This window comes from Perna viridis, chromosome 12 (assembly GCF_037379345.1).
Source record: "Perna viridis isolate PV_CMFRI_1.1 ecotype Kerala chromosome 12, ASM3737934v1, whole genome shotgun sequence".
NCBI lineage: Eukaryota > Metazoa > Mollusca > Bivalvia > Mytilida > Mytilidae > Perna > Perna viridis.
Genome location: NC_142456.1, coordinates 10,619,162 through 10,638,278, shown reverse-complemented (window position 1 = coordinate 10,638,278; position 19,117 = coordinate 10,619,162). Strand labels below are relative to the sequence as shown.

The window sequence follows — 19,117 nt, the reverse complement described above, 5'->3', positions numbered from 1 at the left end:
ACCGACCAAGATAACATACAAAGGTCATGAATAACAAACGTTGATTCAACGAATACGCACAGAAATGAAATATTGAATGACAATGCATCTAGGAGTATGGACCATGAGTACAAATTTGGCTTTTACAAAAAACACTACTTCATCTTAATGACAAGTTCAAATAATGGAGCATTAATTTTTCTCACAATAAAAAAAAATAGATTTTTTTTCTAAATGACACACAAATGTCAATATTGATTGAAAACAATAGGTAATTCATTTATGATATAAATAATAATTAAATACATGTACTAGCTTAAACCACAAATCTTAGAGTAAAAACCAAACTTTCAAAAATGTTGCACTCTTCCTGGGGGGTTTAAATAAATACATGCTTCTTTTTATCGTGTTCTAGTATTTTTCATATATTTGTATAGTAATAAAGAATGAATCACAATAAGATTATCTCTTGCTAAAATACGAATTTAACTTGCTTTGTTCATCCATCTGTAAATGTTTCTTGTTATTTTATTCATCTAATTCGTTTTACACATATAAGTAGATACTTTATTTTTCATTTAATGAGATACGAATCTTTATTCTCTTCTCTTTTCACCAATCGCTAACATCGATTTCCCTATTGTTGCACATGTTAAAACCACCGAAGGATTGAAAGTCACAAGTATAATACGAAATTCTCATTTCATTCTCACAGATAGTTGAAGCAAAACTTGGACATTGAAAAGGTTGCAAACTACATAGCATTAGAAAAAAAGAGAGAAAATGCACAGTACTGTTCGTTGCAATAGTATGTTATTTAAATGCTCTATGGGGTACAAAAATAAAAAGGGGCCAAAAGGGGATGCACATGGCCTAAATATGAAAAGTAATCAACGGAAGCAAGATTCTAGAAAATCAAAGGAATTTAATCCAGGAACAAAGACAAGACATAGAAAACAGACAATTACAACAAAGAACATGAAATAACCAAAATAATAGTATAAAGTAACAAAATTAATGTATTTGAGTCGGGATTTTAACTGAGTATAGGGAATAGAAGTATAAAGAGTAATTAAGGGAACCAAAGTTATAGCTTTAATCAAAAGAATGTAATCCAGGGACAAAGACCAAACATGGAAAACAGACACACACAACAAAGAACATAAAGTAACTAAAATCATACATACTAAGTAACAAAAGTAAATGAGCAACTCTGACTCCACTAAAAACTGGGAGCATGGACCAGGTGCATCGGTAGTGTAAGCGTCCTCTGATGTTCTAGAAACACCCGCCGAGTTGCTCATAAAAAGTCAAGTCTGGGTAGACAAACGTGGAAAGGAAAACTATGACCCGTTGAATAAATCAGTTTTCATGGTGCTGATGGATACACCATAACGATCCACGAGTTCATGATGACGACCATAAAACTTCTGTAGCGATGACTTCAATCTTGTAGCAACATAACCCTGTTCCAGAAGCCTATTTGTTAGAGTTCTAGCGCGATACAAAAAGTCTGTGTAGTTTCGGCAAGCTCTGGCATAAAGTATGAGTTGTGATATGAACACTCCACACGCAGGAGCCGAAGGGATGTTGCCACAGATGAAAGGAAAGTTGAATGAATAGTCATCACGTTTGTCGTAAAATTTGGTCGATAGTTTTCCTTTACCATCGATTTCTAACTGTAGGTCAAGATATGAGGCTGTCTCAAGTTCTTTGCGATGTATCAAATTCCCGAAATTAGGACTGTTTAAAGATAATACGTCATCTATATGGCGGAAACTGAGATTGAAGGATCTAGCCAAACGATATTCTTTCTTTCTGATCAGATCAGCTATTAAGTCAGCCTCATAAGAGTGAAGGAATATGTCAGCTAGTAAAGGAGCACAATTTGTTCCCATTGGAATGCCGACCGTTTGTTGACAAACACGTCCACCACATTGGACAAATATGTTGTCGATTAAAAATTCCAGCATTTTGTAAATATCTTCATCTGTATATTTGGAAGATGATTTGGAATTATTTCTTACAAAGTATGAGGAATCTCTACCAAGAACTATGTATTTGTATCTAGGTGTACCATCTTTTTTGAAAAAAAAACAACGATGTACAATGTTTTTAAGTCGGAATTTTAACTGAGTAAGGGGAATAAAAGTATGTAGTGTTGAAAAATCATAGGTTTTAATGCTATTATATTAAGATAATAGTCTTGAACTGATTGTCGCCAAACGATGTTTCGAATTTTTCAGGATCCATATTGAATTAATACCACTACGGGAGTAACATGTGTTGTGGTAGGACTGCAGACCCTCTTTGACAGTTGTGAGTATAGAAATTAAAAGTTTTGAAAGAGTTTTGGTGGTACATTTTGCAGATCCAGCTATGAAACTTTGTTTGTATGGATTCTGGTGAAGTTTAGGAATCCAGTACATAGACGGTAAATCACAATCATCGTCATTGGTAGAGAGACCAAAAGTGGATAGCACAGATTTATGGTTTTCCACTATCACTTCTTTGGAGAGAGTGGTAGCAGTATAGGTCTTATCACTGCTATTATTTTCTACGTCTACCTCTGATCATAAACATTGGATATAAAACGTTTTGCAGACAAAAACAATATTGTTTTGGGCTTTGTCTGCTGGTACGACAACATATTTGTCATGTATAGTAGCCAATGTTTTTGCTACATCGGGTCTTTGAAAACTGGTGTAGCCTTGGCACTCATTGACCTACTTAAAACTTTCATTCGTTTTAAAATTAAAGACCTCACGGCCTTTAACCACTCTGACAGAGAATCGATGTCTTCTTGTTCTCGTTTTATCCATTTTCTTGCATAGTCCTCGACGGCATCCATAAGAACTTTAAAGTTATAATTCCAATTTATGGAGCGTGGTTCACGGTACTTGGGACTTTTAGAAAGGCAGAGATTCGTTTTCGATAATGGTTAAATCTCCCGTAACGACGTGACCGGAAGGACCATATTTGAATGGAGAGGTTTTGCAAGAACAGTCAGGTGGTTTAGCCTTGAAGTCCTCAATCTCGAGGTTCTGCAATAGCCTTTTATAATTGAAAATTTTGGATGCTATGGGTGAAGTATAGGAATATGAAATAATTGGTATGGATTTGTCTTTGAAATATGGGGGAATTTTGTTGGTAACGTTTTTGTGATGGAGGATGTTAGCCAAAATAATTGCATCTATACCTTTGTTAACAAACGGTAGTGAAAGAAATGATCGTTTTCCTTCATCTTGACTTTTCACACAAACTGGTTTAAAGAGTCTGTGGAAACCAATATCAAAAATAATGGTAACAAGTCTGTATAATGATGAGGTGGGGTCAGAAACAGGAGTGTCAAGACTTATTTTGTAAAGGGAGTGTAGTAGAGTGAGAGGTATAGAATAAAGTTTGGTTCTAATGTGATGAAGTCCAAGAGGTTTTTGTATGAAAGGAAGGAGACCATCTATGGTGACATCATGTAACTTAGGTGACGTATAGTGGCAATTGACATGATTCCTTGAAAAATCATAGGTTTTAATGCTATTTTATTCTGATAATATTGAATTCAGAAATTCTAGAAGATCTTTCGATTGTTTAGGAATCCAGTACATAGACGGTAGATCAAAATCATTGACTTTGGTAGAGAGACCAAGAGGATAGCACAGATTTATGGTTTTCCACTATCACTTCTTTAGAGAATGTGGTAGCAATAAGGGTCTTATTACTGCTATTATTTTTTACGTCTAACTCTGATAATAAGCATTGGATTAATACGTTTCGCAAGCAAAACAATGTTATTTTGGGCTTTGTCTGCTGGTACGATAACATACTTGTCATGTATAGTAGGCTTGCTACATAGGGGTCTTTGAAAACTGATGTAGTATTGAAACTCAGTGACCAATTCAAAACTTTCAAACATTTCAAATTAAAGACTTCATAGCCTTTACCCACTCTGACAGTGAATTAATGTCCTCTTGTTCTTGTTTTATCTATTTTCGTACGTAGTCCTCCACGGCATCCATAAGAACAGGAAATTAATGTGATCTTCGTATACAATGAATTCGTATACATTAAAATATAACATATTTAATGATAAGGACAACAAAATATCACTAAAAAAACTAAAGCACTAGCAATATGAACTCCCACATAGAACCGGAAATGACATCATGTGCTCCGGAAGGTTACGCATGTCAAAAATAAGCTCTCTACAAAGCCAGATACCTGTTTTATTAACAATATTACTGTACCAAAAATGTATTCACATGCGTCCGCTTTAACCTCTTAAGTTTTGGCTATCCGGTTTTATATATGATTTTTTTTCTCTTCGTGTACTTTCTTGTTTCTTGTTCGTTATATGTTTTTCATTAGACAACGAGGGAATTTTGCGAAGAGCTATATACATTTATTACACCTATGAATCAATATGTTCATTACAGCCGTTAAGATAATCGATGAATACATGTTACTTTAGTATATAGGAGTAACAGTACTTGTAAATATTGATGTTTTGGGGGCAGCTTCAGCTTCAGTGAGGGTTTTGATGTGTTGGTTGCTTTGGGCTGACATTTCCATACCGGTGGGGTTGTTGTCTCTTTTACATATTCACCATACTTATATTCGTTATATTAGTGCAATAGTTGATATAATATGTGTTGTAGTACAAACATATGAAATATGTTTAAAACTTATGAAGGAAGTTGAAAAAATATACTCCTTAAAAATATTTGTTGAAAATTTATGCGGTTAATATTTGTTCCCATATGCTAATTTTTGAAGTATGAAAACTATCTGTTTTTCATTTGAAACCAAATAGTGTCTGTTTTTAACAAAGCATGAAGCAAAGCTAGAAAGTATGTGGTGCATTTTTCTCTGTCACAATACTTTCTTTTGGCGGCAATTCAAAAAGGCAGGAACACGATATTATTTACAAGTGGACACTGTGAATCTTCGAACGCGGATACTGATTAAGTTTTGTTATGTAAGCTTTCTGGGAGATCACTTAAGATAAATTGTTTACAAGAAAACATAAAAATGCTTCTATCCAATTATTGAAACTTACAAATGAACAAAAACATGACTTGTATAATAATGTATATACCCTGTCATATTCATATGCAAAATAATATATTAAATCAACAGTTCTATAGTATTTTGTACAACGAACTGTTACCTTTCATAGTACTTGCTGAAAAATGTGTTTAAATGACATGTATACTACAGGTGCACGATGGTGTCTGAAGCCTATAGAGTTGTACTTATCTTTATTTACCTTGCACACAAGTATGTAAGTTATTAAATTTACCTGTATAATCTTTTGTTAGGCTTACGCTTTTATTGCTATATATTTTATAATATATGGTCAATGGATATGTCTACAGTTAAATTGTCATCATTATCATAAAAGGTAAGTGTACTTGTAACATCATTACCTTAATAATGCTCTACAATTTTAACTGTCTTTGTCGAAAAAGGACAGGCCAGAAATATCGCAGTACTTTTATTTTGCCGGTGCACCAAGGCCATTCCAGTGCAAGCAGTTCTTGTTGAGTTAAAGATGCAGCTAGTATCTCAATTCTATGTCAATTTGTTGCTAAACAACCTCACTTACAGTTATTTGATTTCAAATTTTAATTTGGGGAAAATCTTTTCATTAATCAAAGTATAATAGTGTAGACACGATAAGAATGTATATAATACTAATTGTTACGAAACACAAATACAGTATGTAGTATGTGTTGAATGTTTTGTTGTTGCTTCTAGTATTTTTTCTTTTGGTTTAATTTTAATTTTACATACCAGCACTTTGGCAATATTTTAGCGCAAACTGTGTAACAGCCACTGCTGATGATTTTCGAGGCCAGGCATTCACCGACTTATATTTTACTTATAGATCAGTATGTTAGGGATTATATTGTCTATCACAGGTGATCATTTTACCATAGATTATTGCTTATTGCACTGATAAGCTGACATAAGACCAATTTTATATTAAATCGCTGCTTCACAAACTTAATCCATCGTCACAATATATTGTAGACATATAAATCTATGTTATAATTTTGACTTAACCTGACGTGAAGAGAAACTTGATACTTTTAATATTTACCACGTGCATATATTGCGGTATCTTAAGCTGTTTAATCACGTGAAGCACCATTGTGTTTGGATTTTGTTGTTGTCAATCTTAAAAGTAAACATTTATTGACAAAAACATTCCAATAACTCATTGAAAACAAAACAGCAGATGTGCGATAAAACAAAGTTTGAGGGAACCGTAAAGCTGTAATCATCGATGTACAAAACAACAAGAATATACTATTGGTCAGTCCATAGTAATATGGAGAACAGAAGTAGACAAAAAAAACATCAAGAACAGAAATATTATTTAGATTCTTGAAAAATCCAACAATTAAAATAATCTAATAAAGAGACAAATGCAAAGTTCAAAAATGAAGTGGCATACTATAGTCATTCTCAAATCATTGCAACATCCATTCGTTTTCCGTATATCAAGGTTTAAAATCAAAATTCAAAGGTTTTTCAAGATTGTTCACGAAAAAAGTAGATTGATTTATTCCATTCTCAAACTTAAACAGATATTGTGTGCATGCTGTTTCATTTTGTTTTCATTCCCAAAGATATGTTAACTTTCTATCTATTGGATAGTGTAAATGTGTAAACTCATATGCAATACATCAGCCTACAGTGAGATCCTTTTCTGGCTTAATGTTTTTCTGTCAATAATATTATTATTTAAAGTTCTTGGTTAGGCATCGTGTCATTTGCAGAATCCTTCTTCTTCTTTCGTGCGAAGATTTCATGGCATCGACCACAAGAAACATAAAGTAAAATATTTTGTTAAATCAAAAATTATTGTATAATTAGAAAGGCGGAATATGTCATTATTGAAAATTTTGGCAACGGATTAAAGTTTTAATGTAAAACAACTCTCTTCAATCGTAAAATGTGGAAGTTGAGGTATTGCGTAAAGTTGTCTATTAAAAAGCTTTAATTTTTCTTCGTGGCTCAGGTCGTTTTATAAACAAAATTATTACATAACATTAAGATTAGTATTAAATCGTTGCAAAGATACATTCTCAATTGATACCGTATCAGCTCATTAGCTCCACCGACCAACGAAAAATCGTTTACTTTAATAATGCCCTGGTGTTTTATTGTCATAAAAGTTTTGTTTACTACCACACAATTTAATTAATATTTCTGCACTGAAAATCATATTTAAGGGGTAATCTAGAATTTTTCTGCCATTCCCTATGTTAATGGGTTTTATATTGTAGCTGAACAACGGTTTCCCTGTTATTATACTTCTCATAACTATGGAATATTTATGACAGTAAAAAATACTCTTGATTTTACATGAATTTTAACGACAAATAAAACGATATAAAAGTACTTTTTATTGTCACATGTTACTTATGAATGGGAGGTTTAAAAACATTCTGCTAATATGGGGTACTAAGGGATTTCTAACTGCCTAACTGTAATTAAACATATGTATAATTCTAATTAAAACTTCAAATAGTAATATTCTCAAAAATGTATACGCATGCACACTCAATCTGCGAACAGAAAGCGAAAAGTACAAAAGAAAAAAAATGTTCCCCATCATCAGATGGGCATTCGCCGGTTCCACCTTTCCTTAAATCCATCTCCGTGGTCCCGTTGTTGCATGTATTTCGGTGGCTGTATTGAAATATTTAGTTAATAATGCAATGCCTAATCTTACTAAATTGTACCTGTCGGCCACCTTGGCTTTTTATTGGTTCGGTCCTTGATTTGTTATTTAAATAACTTTAGTGCCTGTTATAAAGGTAACGTTCATTCATAAGTGGGGACTTTAATGACAGTACACACAGTGATAAATATTGTAAATGCTGATAAAATCATGTGTTAAAATGATAGATACATGTGATAAAAGCTATTACATAGAGAATGTTCAAAACATGAGATGTTGATATATTCTGGTTTTAAACATTAACTGAAAGAAAATTGTGTGATAAAGTATTATTCGAAATCATGAATTTTCCGTTTTGAATGTGTTGGTTGAAATAATATTACTATAAGTCATGAAGAATATGGATGAGGATTATACAAATTAAGTTTACTTTAAAGGTAAGTTATTTGAAGAGGAAATGTTAGCATTGACCATCATAAGCAAGGGCGAAAAATATAGATTTGTTTTGTAATTATGCTTTCATAGATCAATTCAGCAAGCTATAGAACATATATGATCCCTTGTCAAGATTGATTTTAGAGTAGATGCATCAACAAAAAAAAAACTGCAATGAATACACTGTTTCTGTTTTAATTTCAATATTCTATAATATTGTTTTGCTTTTTCTGTTTTGTTTTGTTTTGTTTTGTTTTTTTTTTTTTTTTGGGGGGGGGGTTGTTTTGTTTTGTTTGGGGGGTTTCTATTTTTTATAACAAAATGACAAAAGTAAGAAAATTTAGAGGGTACAATATAATTATATAAAGTGTAAAGAATGTGACATGAAAGGCTCTTTAATACCCATTTTGTATACTGCAACAGTCAGAAACCGTCGTTACATTATAACTGTCAGTGCTGCGAACTGTGATCAAATCTGTAGCATGTATAATAACAATACCCTATTGTTGTCTGTGAATGATAAATTGATGATAAACCCTCTGCCGAAACTTGTAATGGGAAGCATTAAGTTTCACGCATTGTTATTCTTTCAATTCTGGTATTTGATATCATGCAAATACGGGAGAATTTCGGCGGGAAATCCGATTGATGCACTAAACAATATAGATGTTGACCTATTTAGTAATGTGTCATGCATAATTTTTACGGTTTATTATTCAAATACAATTTACATTGAAATACGATAATACATTTTTTTTTTTTGTTTACTATTCAAATCAAATGTATATTATTAAAGAGTAATCAAGGGAACCAAGGTTATAGCGGTAATCAAAGAATGTTATATAGGGACAAAGACCAGACATGGAAAACAGATATACACAACAAAGAACATAAAGTAACTAAAATCATACATACAAAGTAACAAAAGCAAATGAGCAACCCGGACTCCACTAAAAACTGGGAGCATGGACCAGGTGCACCGGTAGGGTAAGCATCCTCTGCTGTTCTAGCAACACCCGCCGAGTTGCTCATGAGAAGTCAAGTCCGGGGTAGACAAACGAGGAAAGGAAAACTATAAAGGAAAACTTTAAAATACGATAATGATAATGCAACATATTCGGTAAATATCGTGTGAAATGAGTATGGTTAATAAACAAAGAAAAACCATTTGATATCTTTTATATTTAACAGATACATCCATCATATAGGCAAGCTATCTTGACCCAACGGTGGTCTTGATTTTCAATAAAACTTTTTACAGTTCCTATCATTTAACGACTTAATGACCATATGTTACTTTGCTTCATAATCAATATGGAAAACGACCCACTCCAATTAGCATATCGCTGAAAACTTCATCTAAATGTATAAAGATTGTAATCAATGATTCTGTCATAGTCGTCAAATCTTATACCTGACACCACACCTTACAAAAGTGTTTAAAATTGTGTTTTCTATTATTTCTGTTTTGTTTTGTTGTTTTTTGTTTTTTATTGTTTTGGGTATATATATATATATATGTGAAAAAAAAATTGCATATGCACTTATGTGTGATAACACAGTTTGATTTGAACACTTAACATATTTTTAATCGTATCATCATAAGACACCGAGAGACGAATAAACAATATCATATTAAGGGGTGCTAATATAATGGCCGAGCAAGCAAAACAAGACTAGGATTTTCTTGGGTGTTTAAATTTGTGAAAAAAACGTACGAGATTTCATGCAAAAAATATTTTCCCCAATTTTAGAAACATACGCGGATTCCCCGTTATGAATCCGCGCCTAATTTCCTTACTGAAATAAGTAATAATAGCTAATAATACTGATATACGTTTACGACTCAATCATAGTTTTTCGTCCCTACAAAGTCCCTATCCTTTGACAAGTACAACTATAGATTATCATACCATGCTGTGTGATGACAGATAAGGTTTTTCTTAATTAAAAAAACTGAAAATATTTCTACTAATAAAAAAAATGATTTATAACGATCTTTCCAACTACAGCGGTATATGATCGTAGTACAACCAATGTAATAATAGAGGTATAACAAGGTCAAATCAATCGTAACATTGGACCCTTTAACTTGTTATTAACAATTACAGTTTTTTTTTTCTAAAAACCACATTATAGTTCATTGTTAAGAATTTTGATAAAGGTGTACCTCTAACAATTCAATTAGTTCATGACCTAAAGCCGTGTATTAATAGAAAAGAAACATATCATTAATATTCAACTGACTTTATCTACCTTTGGGCAAAGTTTTTGACTCTGTTTAATTGTTTTTGAAGCTTAAAACGAATGAAACACATTCATTTTCCTGCGGAAAAGTTGACTGGTATTAAGTTCACTGTGTCCCTTTTTGACATGTTTATTCTCTTCCTAACAGGAATATGTAGCAAGTGTAAATCAGAACCATGTTGTGGAACAATTTTGGTGAGTGATGACGAATATCTGAGAAATGCTTTGGTGGTTTATATCATATACAATTGCATAATTATGTGTATTTGTTTTATCTTTCAGAATGTATAACTAATCTTTGTAATTGCGATGGACATGTCTTGAGGTAAGTCAGTATATCCTACAAGTTTTTAGTGTAAGTGTATATAGTTTGTGTTGAAGTTTTGGAGTGTGTGTTACACTTCATGAAACGTTTACGTTTCCCATGCTAGCGTTCGTGCATCGTTTATCGTACGATTACACATCGTTGTGCGTTCGTTTAAACGCATGGTAAAAGAACGATAGAAACGTCCGTGGAAACGCACGCTAGCAGCGTTGGTTAAAACGTACGATACGAGCTTCGTATAAACGCACCAGTACGAGCGTTCGTTTATTTTTGTACATTTATTGTTTCCTTTATTCAGCTGTTAATCTTTATTAATTGTATTATGCGTGCATCTAAAGCAGTGTAAACATAGAACATCGTAGATTTTCTTAAGTAACTTTACTTCCTGAGGCGATATTTTTCAATATACGTTTATTTATCAAAGTAACATGTTATGTCGTTCTTTTTTTACCTTCTTTATAATAGGCTATTCAACCCTGGCAACACCTTTGTTTAATTCTTATATAACAGCTGTCTTCTCAATGCTGCCATGGTGCTTGCCTACATATTTATCTAAATCATAGTCAAGTTGTCCCCGCTTTGTTGTTTAGCAGCATTTTATTTGTGTTCACTTACATCTTTCATGTCTATTAGCCTGGGTTAAAAATATCGGTAATACCTGCACAACTATTCGCAACAATTTCACAAAGTAACATACTAAGTGAAAGCTAAACAATTCGTGTTTCATGACAACAACGTTATGTATTATTCGGACACCAATCACTTTTTATGGTATTTGATTAAAACACTCCATTGATCATTTGAGATAATTTTTTTTAATTTTGTTATCGAATATCTATATGCACGGCATTAATAAACATTTTAGAAACATTGTATGTCTCAATTCTTAAATTGTTGCACTTTTGAGATTATTTTCTTCTGATCTTTATACATTACTGATCATTTGTTGATATCAATGTTTTAACGCTTAAGTTTGTAATCTCTAAACAAATAACAACTAAAAGTTCAGCTTTTTACCTTTCTTGTTTAATCTTTCACAACAATCCATTTTCTAATAAACAATATAGTTTCAACATTGTGTTATCGGGTAACCTATTTATCAAAGAATGTAACATTTATTGTTCTCGACAATTTTTTTTTTTATTTTGCAATTTGTGCTTCATTTTTTGTTTGGTTATACGTCTTCGTCTTGACGTTTTATGAATAGGTGATACTTTGTAAGAAAAGTCAAATCTGGAAGTAGTTTAAATAGTTGATGTACTATTAACGCTTCATAACTGTTAGTTTTAAACCGTTAAAACGCGTCTAATGAGAGTGCTTACTGTTGATTCATAAACTAGTTGAAAAGTGTATGCTTAACTAGTTATAGGATCGTTACCGTTAATTGATCTTGCCATTTCCTGTTAAATATCGGTGTACATAAACAACTATGTATGGACCTTATACTTAACATATTAATGTGAAAGTACTTTAATTCGTGGATACGAATTTTCGTGGATTAGGGAAAAACTCAAGTTCGTGGGTTCTTGAATTCGTGGTTTGAGATTTTCAGTAGACCCATCAATGAAAATCTCCTTTTCTTTGGGAACAAAATTTGGTGGTTTGGCCTAACCACAAAAGCCACGAAAATTGGTACCTCACGAACAAAATATTCTCACATTAGATAGTTCTAAGAGGATATGTTGAAAGGTGTTTACTGTTGCATCTGACATTGCCTGTTTATGTGACATCGTTTACGTTTTAGTCATTTTGGGGGCTCATTCTTTGTCTTGTTCGTTTAATTTGCATTTTAATGACTGAATCGAATCACTTTTAGATAGTTCCAGCAGATCTATGGTAATGATAGACGATTTGTCGAACTCATAACTATAACAATGGATATCTTAGATGATAATCAGTAATCATGATCCGAGTTTCACTTAAATGTGCCACAATATACGTGACTTTCCTTACTTTCATTATCACAGTCTACAAGATTGGACAATGTGACCATAATCACAAAGACCATAACTTTTATCGGTAAGCTAAAAAATATCAATCATATAGAAATTACAGATTTCGGTATGTTATAAGGAGAAGCATCTTAAAAGAAACATAAAGACAAAAAACTAAGGAAGCTCAAGACTGCAAAATTTATGTTAGAACCTCGATCAATTGGTTTGTTATCGATATAGTACTATTGTTTTAGTAAACATTTGAATTGATTTATAGTGTTCTAAAACTTATCTCTTTCCAATGGCAGAAATAATATTTATTTTCTATCACACTTGTCGTACACAAGCTTATTTTTTCATCAACGTTTGTTTAAAAGTTTTCAAATATATCGTTGATAATATTTTATTTTTGTTGTGCACGTACTTTTTCTAGAGATCGTAATCCAGGTTTCCAACCAAGAGTTGCCCAATCATTAAATAGGGAGCCACAGATAGCACACATTGAGTGTGTCATCAATGGAGAGAAATCATACACATGCCAAAGAGAAGGCGATCATGTTTTCATGCCTTTTTCATTCATTCAAAAATATTTCGAGGTAGGAACCAATCATTTAGACATAGATATTTTACTATTTTGTTCTCATTCCTAAATTGAAATATGTTTCTAATTTTAACTAAGACATAAAAACTTAAATTTCTGATGTTTTTATGGTGTGTATATATATGTAGCTACCAAGGCTCAGAGTACTTTTAAAAGATACATTTTAGTTTCATGACATTAGTAGTTTGTTGAATGTTGCATGATAAATTTAGCATTTACACTGTGTCACTGCAAACAAATCAGTAAGCCAACGAACCAAAACTTTTCCTAATCTCATCTTCAGTTTCACCGTTTTCCAAAGTGTGTTTCCATCTATTAATAACAGGGCGGTAGCAAAATCTTTATGTCATTTTATTTAGGTCTATGGATCTATTGAATCATATGATGGTTACGACAGATTTGAATTCCAACACAGTTATTCCGCCGTTCACCCAAAACCTGAACAATACTCACCAGGTGGAGTCTTCATGTCGTTTGATTTAAGCAACGTAGAAGATCGGAACAGAGTGAAATGTTTGTCCGGGCAATATGGTAAATTTATCTCTATTAAGGAGGTAGATCTAGGGTAAGGGACATAACTCTTGAAATCAGTTATATGTTTGTGCCATATTCAATTTCTCCAAAGCCTTTCAAGCTTTCATTTGAAACAGAATTTAATCAGTCCGAGTTACTTTGATGCTTAAATTAGATTGATGTAAAATACTGTATACAAACGTTCCAATGATTTGTAAGAGTTGTGTCCTTTACCCTAGGTCTACCTCCTTAATGCAAAAATGCAAATTTCGTATAAACCAGTATTTACTATAGCGGTAATATACGATCAAACTGGAACAAAAATTGAATCTTCATTAATGTCATTTTTGTTTTTCGGCTCCTTTGTTTTCTTTATATCATTGCTTAAATAGTTTGCCGCCTAAATTAAAATACATATGACTGACTTTCAAAGTAGATATGCCGAAAAAAATATAGAAATGCATTCAATTGTAAAATCGTTTTCGAAATCAGAAAATTATCTATAATGATGGTACTTATAAGGACAAGGGAAACTTTTAAAAACTTTAACACAAGCCTTTCTTTGACATTTTCAGGTGTTCCTATATCGACACAATGGTCACCTAAAGGGCATTTTTACCCAATACAGATAGCACAATTTGGTCTAAGTCATTACAGTAAACACCTCACTGAGCCAAAACCCGTGGTTAATGTCCTAGATGATGGCGAGTCAGGTGACACATCACAGTGGCTACTACCAGATAGAAAGTCTCAGCTGGTTATGAAAACTGACGAACAATTTATTCAGAATAGTCTCATAGAGTTCGATACTACAGGTATTTGCTTAATAATGACTAAGAGATATGTAGTGTGAAGTTGAAAAATTTGCAGTGTTCGTCATTATGTGGTAAAGCCTATGACAGAATTGCCTATTGAAATAATTAATTAAAACAAGCATTCCAAATTTGCTATATGTAGAGTTGTTTTAATTGAAGTTTTGTCGGTATATCATAAATCAAAATTGTTTCCAGTTTTGAAGCTAAAAAAATGTAGCTGAATTTCCAGTATCAATAGATTTTCCATTCACATCATTCATATTAATCTACTGGTTTTCAGAACAATAAGATTGTACAAAAATGTTCCCTTCGTTAGCCGTACATGTGTGTAGTCCATAATAACTATTAGTCATCATATATTGGGTCGATTATTTTCTGAACTAATCGCAGCACTTCTCGGTTTGCTTATCTTAATATTAAAATATATATTAATGATACTCATGTTATTCTGTTGCAGGTAATATCAAATCACCTGGAATTACTATTTCACTTGACGAGGGCAAATTGATGACATTGTCAATGAATGTGAAATTCATCAGCAACGGAAGCCTAACTGTGTTGTTACGTACAGGTGATGGTAACGTGTTCAGAATTCATTATGTTCTTGAGGACACTGTGATTCGCTCATCAAAAAAAGAATCATTCATCGGCTTAGGAACGAGAGTTAGAGGACGTTGGTTCCATTTAACAAGAATAATTTCAAACGATTTTATTAAAGGTGTCAGATTACATATGGCAAAAGCTAAAGTTGCAAAACTGAGGCGGAATTTGAGAATAGCAGCGGTTAGTTTCAGAGGTCATGGGTTCGTTGACAATATCACATTATCATCTTCAGCTCATTTCGATCATTTTCTTAATGCAGCAAACTATCTATTTACTCATCAAGATGATAAAGGCGGGTGGCCCATAATGGTGCAGCGAAGACTTATACCGGGTGTCCTTGAACTTGATCCTGGTTGGTACTCTGCTATGGGTCAAGGTCAATCCATATCATTATTAGTACGAGCTTACATTGTGTCGAAAGACTTTAGATACCTTGACGCTGCTGTTAAGGCTTTATCTGTATTTGAAGTGAACAGTACAGAAGGTGGTGTGAAGACAACCTTCGCGGGTGTTTATGACTGGTATGAGGAGTACCCTACTCTACCATCTAGTTATGTTTTGAATGGATTCATTTATTCACTCCTAGGATTATTTGACCTTAAAGAAGTTGCATCTGGAATAGGTGCTCAAAAAGCAGCTAGGTTATATGAGACTGGTATAAAATCATTAAAAAACATGTTGTTGATGTTTGATAATGGTTCTGGCACATTCTATGATCTCAGACATTTGTCATTAGGTATCGCGCCAAACCGAGCAAGATGGGATTATCACACCGTTCATATTAATCAATTACATTTGTTAAGCCTAATCGATGGTCACCCATTGTTCTCAGCTACAGCAAAAAGGTGGACAGACTATTTAAAGGGTAAAGTCTCTCCGCATAATTAAGAAACTAGAAAAAAAATTCTGAGGCTATTGTTTTTCCTTTTTTTTTATTTTTTGAAACTGTTTCCTCCTTTTTTACTTATTTTTGTTTATTAATTTTTTCTGTCTTTTCTATAAAATAGATAATCGCTGAGCACTGCAGTTTTTGTATATTGACTTTGTGGGCATGTGTGCTAGACGTAACAATATACTATGTGTATCACATTGCAAGATTTTATCATTATTATTTTTTTTTATCATTATAAACCCATACCTTTTTTTTCGAAACAGCAGAGTGCCTCTTTCATACTTACATATCGTTTATAAACAGAAACATATATTTTCATACAAGCATCGAACTTTGTTTTACAATTCGATCTCAATATTTTTACAGCTATCATGGGGATTTGTTACTACAGTCCTATCATTATAACTCAATATCACGTTCCACATCATTACATTATTTTATTTGACAATTATGATGACAAGTTAATTTAAATATAATCAGTCTAAAATAGATATATAATAAAATAGAATGCTTCGATGCCGTTAACTAATTGATTCGAATTTTGGCACCTTTTTACATTTTGGGGGAGTCTGGGTTATCCTAGACTACAATATTATTTTGTTAAACAATACATGAAATATTCATAATTTCACGAATGCATGTCATTGACACATATCAATAATTATACGATTTATATTCTATTGATACACCTCATTCGTATTACGTCGGCTTTGCATGACCACTTTGCATGGTACATTTGGCTGCGCAATATCAAACTTCTGCTTTGTGATTCTGTGATATTTTGATATTGACGATATCTAAAAATGTTTGAATATGATACAATTTAAAGTGTTGTATGAATATGTGCAGCTAACATATAAGACAAAATAAAAAAAATATATAAACAATTGAAAATAAGACTGTTTTTATTTTGTTTTAAATTTTGTTCATGTTTTTGGTTTTGTTTTTCGTCACCTTTCAAAATCCTTTCAAATGTGTGTGGTGTCCTATTAATAAATGGCAAATTTCATGTGTTTATGGTTGTTTATGATATCAGTGCTGATCAAAAGTAGATCTTTGATAGGTATATAGTTCCTTGTGTGCCTCTAGGATTCTGATGAATAGTCGTGCATGATCAATAACTAGGAATGAAAGCACAACTAAGTATGTTATAATCATTACCCACTCAGGATACGTGTTATATTTGTCCCGAGTTAATTAGTATTTCAAATGAGCTTCAGAGTCTTGTGTAAAGTCTGTATTTGACCCTTCTGTTGTGATGTTCGAAAGCAGTTGTCTATTTGGTTATCATCCTGTGTTTATCGATTAATGGAATCACCTTTGATTTTTCTATTGTGCTTGATATTTGATCGTGGTCCTAATTGTTGTTCTCATACAAATACATTCCATTAAACAATATATTGTGAATTTAGGTTAAACCATGGCACTAAGTTTCATATCAGCTGATAATTTAAAAGGTTTCGAAAATGATCGATGTTATAGTTGGTGTTGAAACTATGACACTTGTCACAAATGTCAAATTCCATCACTATGCAAGCACCTGCCAAATGTAAAAGGTAATTGTTGTTGCTCACTGTCACTTACGAGAGTGCAATTTAGAAACCCATTGTTAGTATCAAGATGTGGATTACTAATTTGGAAGAGAAATACCTGTCAATAAAAGTCATGCAAAGTTCATGCAGTATTTTGGTTTATAGAGACGTATATATTGAACTATTTAATGGGTCAGCTTTAATATTTGGGAATTTATGCTTCCCCTTGATGTTTCATTATTTTTGTTCTATCAATTAATGTGATAGGTCACGTAAAGTATTACATATAAGAACCAAGTGGAAAACAAATAAAAAATGGTCAAAGACTCCACAAATAAACGTATATCATGGGGAAGTGGTACCAAAAGAGAATCGTAAATGGTATATTCGATGTTTCTTCAAATGAACCCATAAAACTCTTTCCATATAATCCCTTCATAAAAGGAAAATGTTCGTGTACAGAAACTTCGACCCATTCCTTTACTTTGAAAATAATACTCGGGATCTGCTATATCTGACTCGTATAGATAATTTCATAAGTTACATATTTTGCTGACTGTAGAGAATTAACAATAACAACATATTACATTTTAACTAAAACACTTAAAAGATGACAATCTTGCAGGTGAAAACTAAATTAATATTTTTCTTTCTACCCTTCATTATTTACATACACATTAAGATTGTTTTTTCTCTGTGAAAACATATTTACATAGCAATTGTAAATGTCTTTGATTTAATATATAACGTATATGTCTGCAGAAATGAATGTGGTTGGAAGAAATTCTAAATGAGTAAACGAAATTAAATGTTTATATACTTTGTATTATCGGCGAAGTTCGACAAAGACGGTATATAAGTCCTTATACAAATTTCAAATAAATTGTACCTGTATAAAGCATTCCCTTGAAAATTGGACTTTATCGTACTCGATTGCGTGATTTGTACGGAGAAAAACAGAAATTAAGGATTAAAAATTGTTCAATTTCAATACTCTCAAGTATATTGAACAAAAATATTAAAAGACTTTTTAAATTTCTTTTTGAATGTTTAATCAATACAAAGTATGGTAAAAATGATACACATTATTCAAAGGTCAAGGGACAAGCAAAAGATTAATCGAAAATCCTACGCAAAATAACCATGTAAATCTACAATGAAAACGCACAAACTCTAACAGAAAAAAGGTACGTAGGAAGTTGTTTGTACATATTTCGCATCGAAACAGGCAAAAAAGAAGAAAAATATCATTCTTCAACTTTCTTGACACCATTAAATCTTTCAGATACTCACACTTTTATTAGAGAGTAATCAAAGGAACTAAGGTTATAGCGGAAATCAAAAGAATGTAATCCAGGGACGAAGACCAGACAAGGAAAACAGACATACACAACAAAGAACATAAAGCAACTAAAATCATACATACAAAGTAACAAAAGAAAATGAGAAACTCGGACTCCACTAAAAACTGGGAGAATGGACCAGGTGCACCGGTAGGGTAACACCCCCTTCACATACACGAATCTTTCTTACGAATCATTACGAATC

General features: G+C 32.5%; 1 protein-coding gene across 3 annotated transcripts; it reads left to right on the top strand.

Annotated features, from left to right (window-relative positions):
* Positions 1-5,209: 5,209 nt before the first annotated feature.
* LOC148601162 (D-glucuronyl C5-epimerase B-like) lies at positions 5,210-16,924 on the top strand. Of its 3 annotated transcripts, none has more exons than XM_088555237.1 (7): positions 5,210-5,256; positions 10,637-10,679; positions 12,496-12,698; positions 13,047-13,209; positions 13,574-13,745; positions 14,303-14,542; positions 15,000-16,924. In XM_088555237.1, exons 3-7 carry the CDS (start codon positions 12,583-12,585, stop codon positions 16,031-16,033), a joined length of 1,725 nt encoding a protein of 574 aa, XP_088411363.1. In that variant the 5' UTR covers positions 5,210-5,256; positions 10,637-10,679; positions 12,496-12,582; the 3' UTR covers positions 16,034-16,924. The 3 variants fall into 3 exon arrangements, with proteins under 3 accessions (XP_088411363.1, XP_088411362.1, XP_088411361.1); XM_088555236.1 differs by lacking the exon at positions 5,210-5,256 and adding an exon at positions 5,264-5,380; XM_088555235.1 differs by lacking the exon at positions 5,210-5,256 and adding an exon at positions 7,817-8,109.
* The last annotated feature ends 2,193 nt before the right edge of the window (positions 16,925-19,117 follow it).

What these genes read in the sequence shown, in the direction of transcription:
- LOC148601162 (XM_088555237.1), top strand. Translation starts at nt 12,583, where the DNA reads ATGATCCGAGTTTCACTTAAATGTGCCACAATATACGTGACTTTCCTT. An exon ending in AAAGACCATAACTTTTATCG is followed by an intron (nt 12,699 to 13,046) that starts GTAAGCTAAAAA and finishes TACTTTTTCTAG; the next exon opens with AGATCGTAATCCAGGTTTCC. An exon ending in ATGTTTGTCCGGGCAATATG is followed by an intron (nt 13,746 to 14,302) that starts GTAAATTTATCT and finishes TGACATTTTCAG; the next exon opens with GTGTTCCTATATCGACACAA.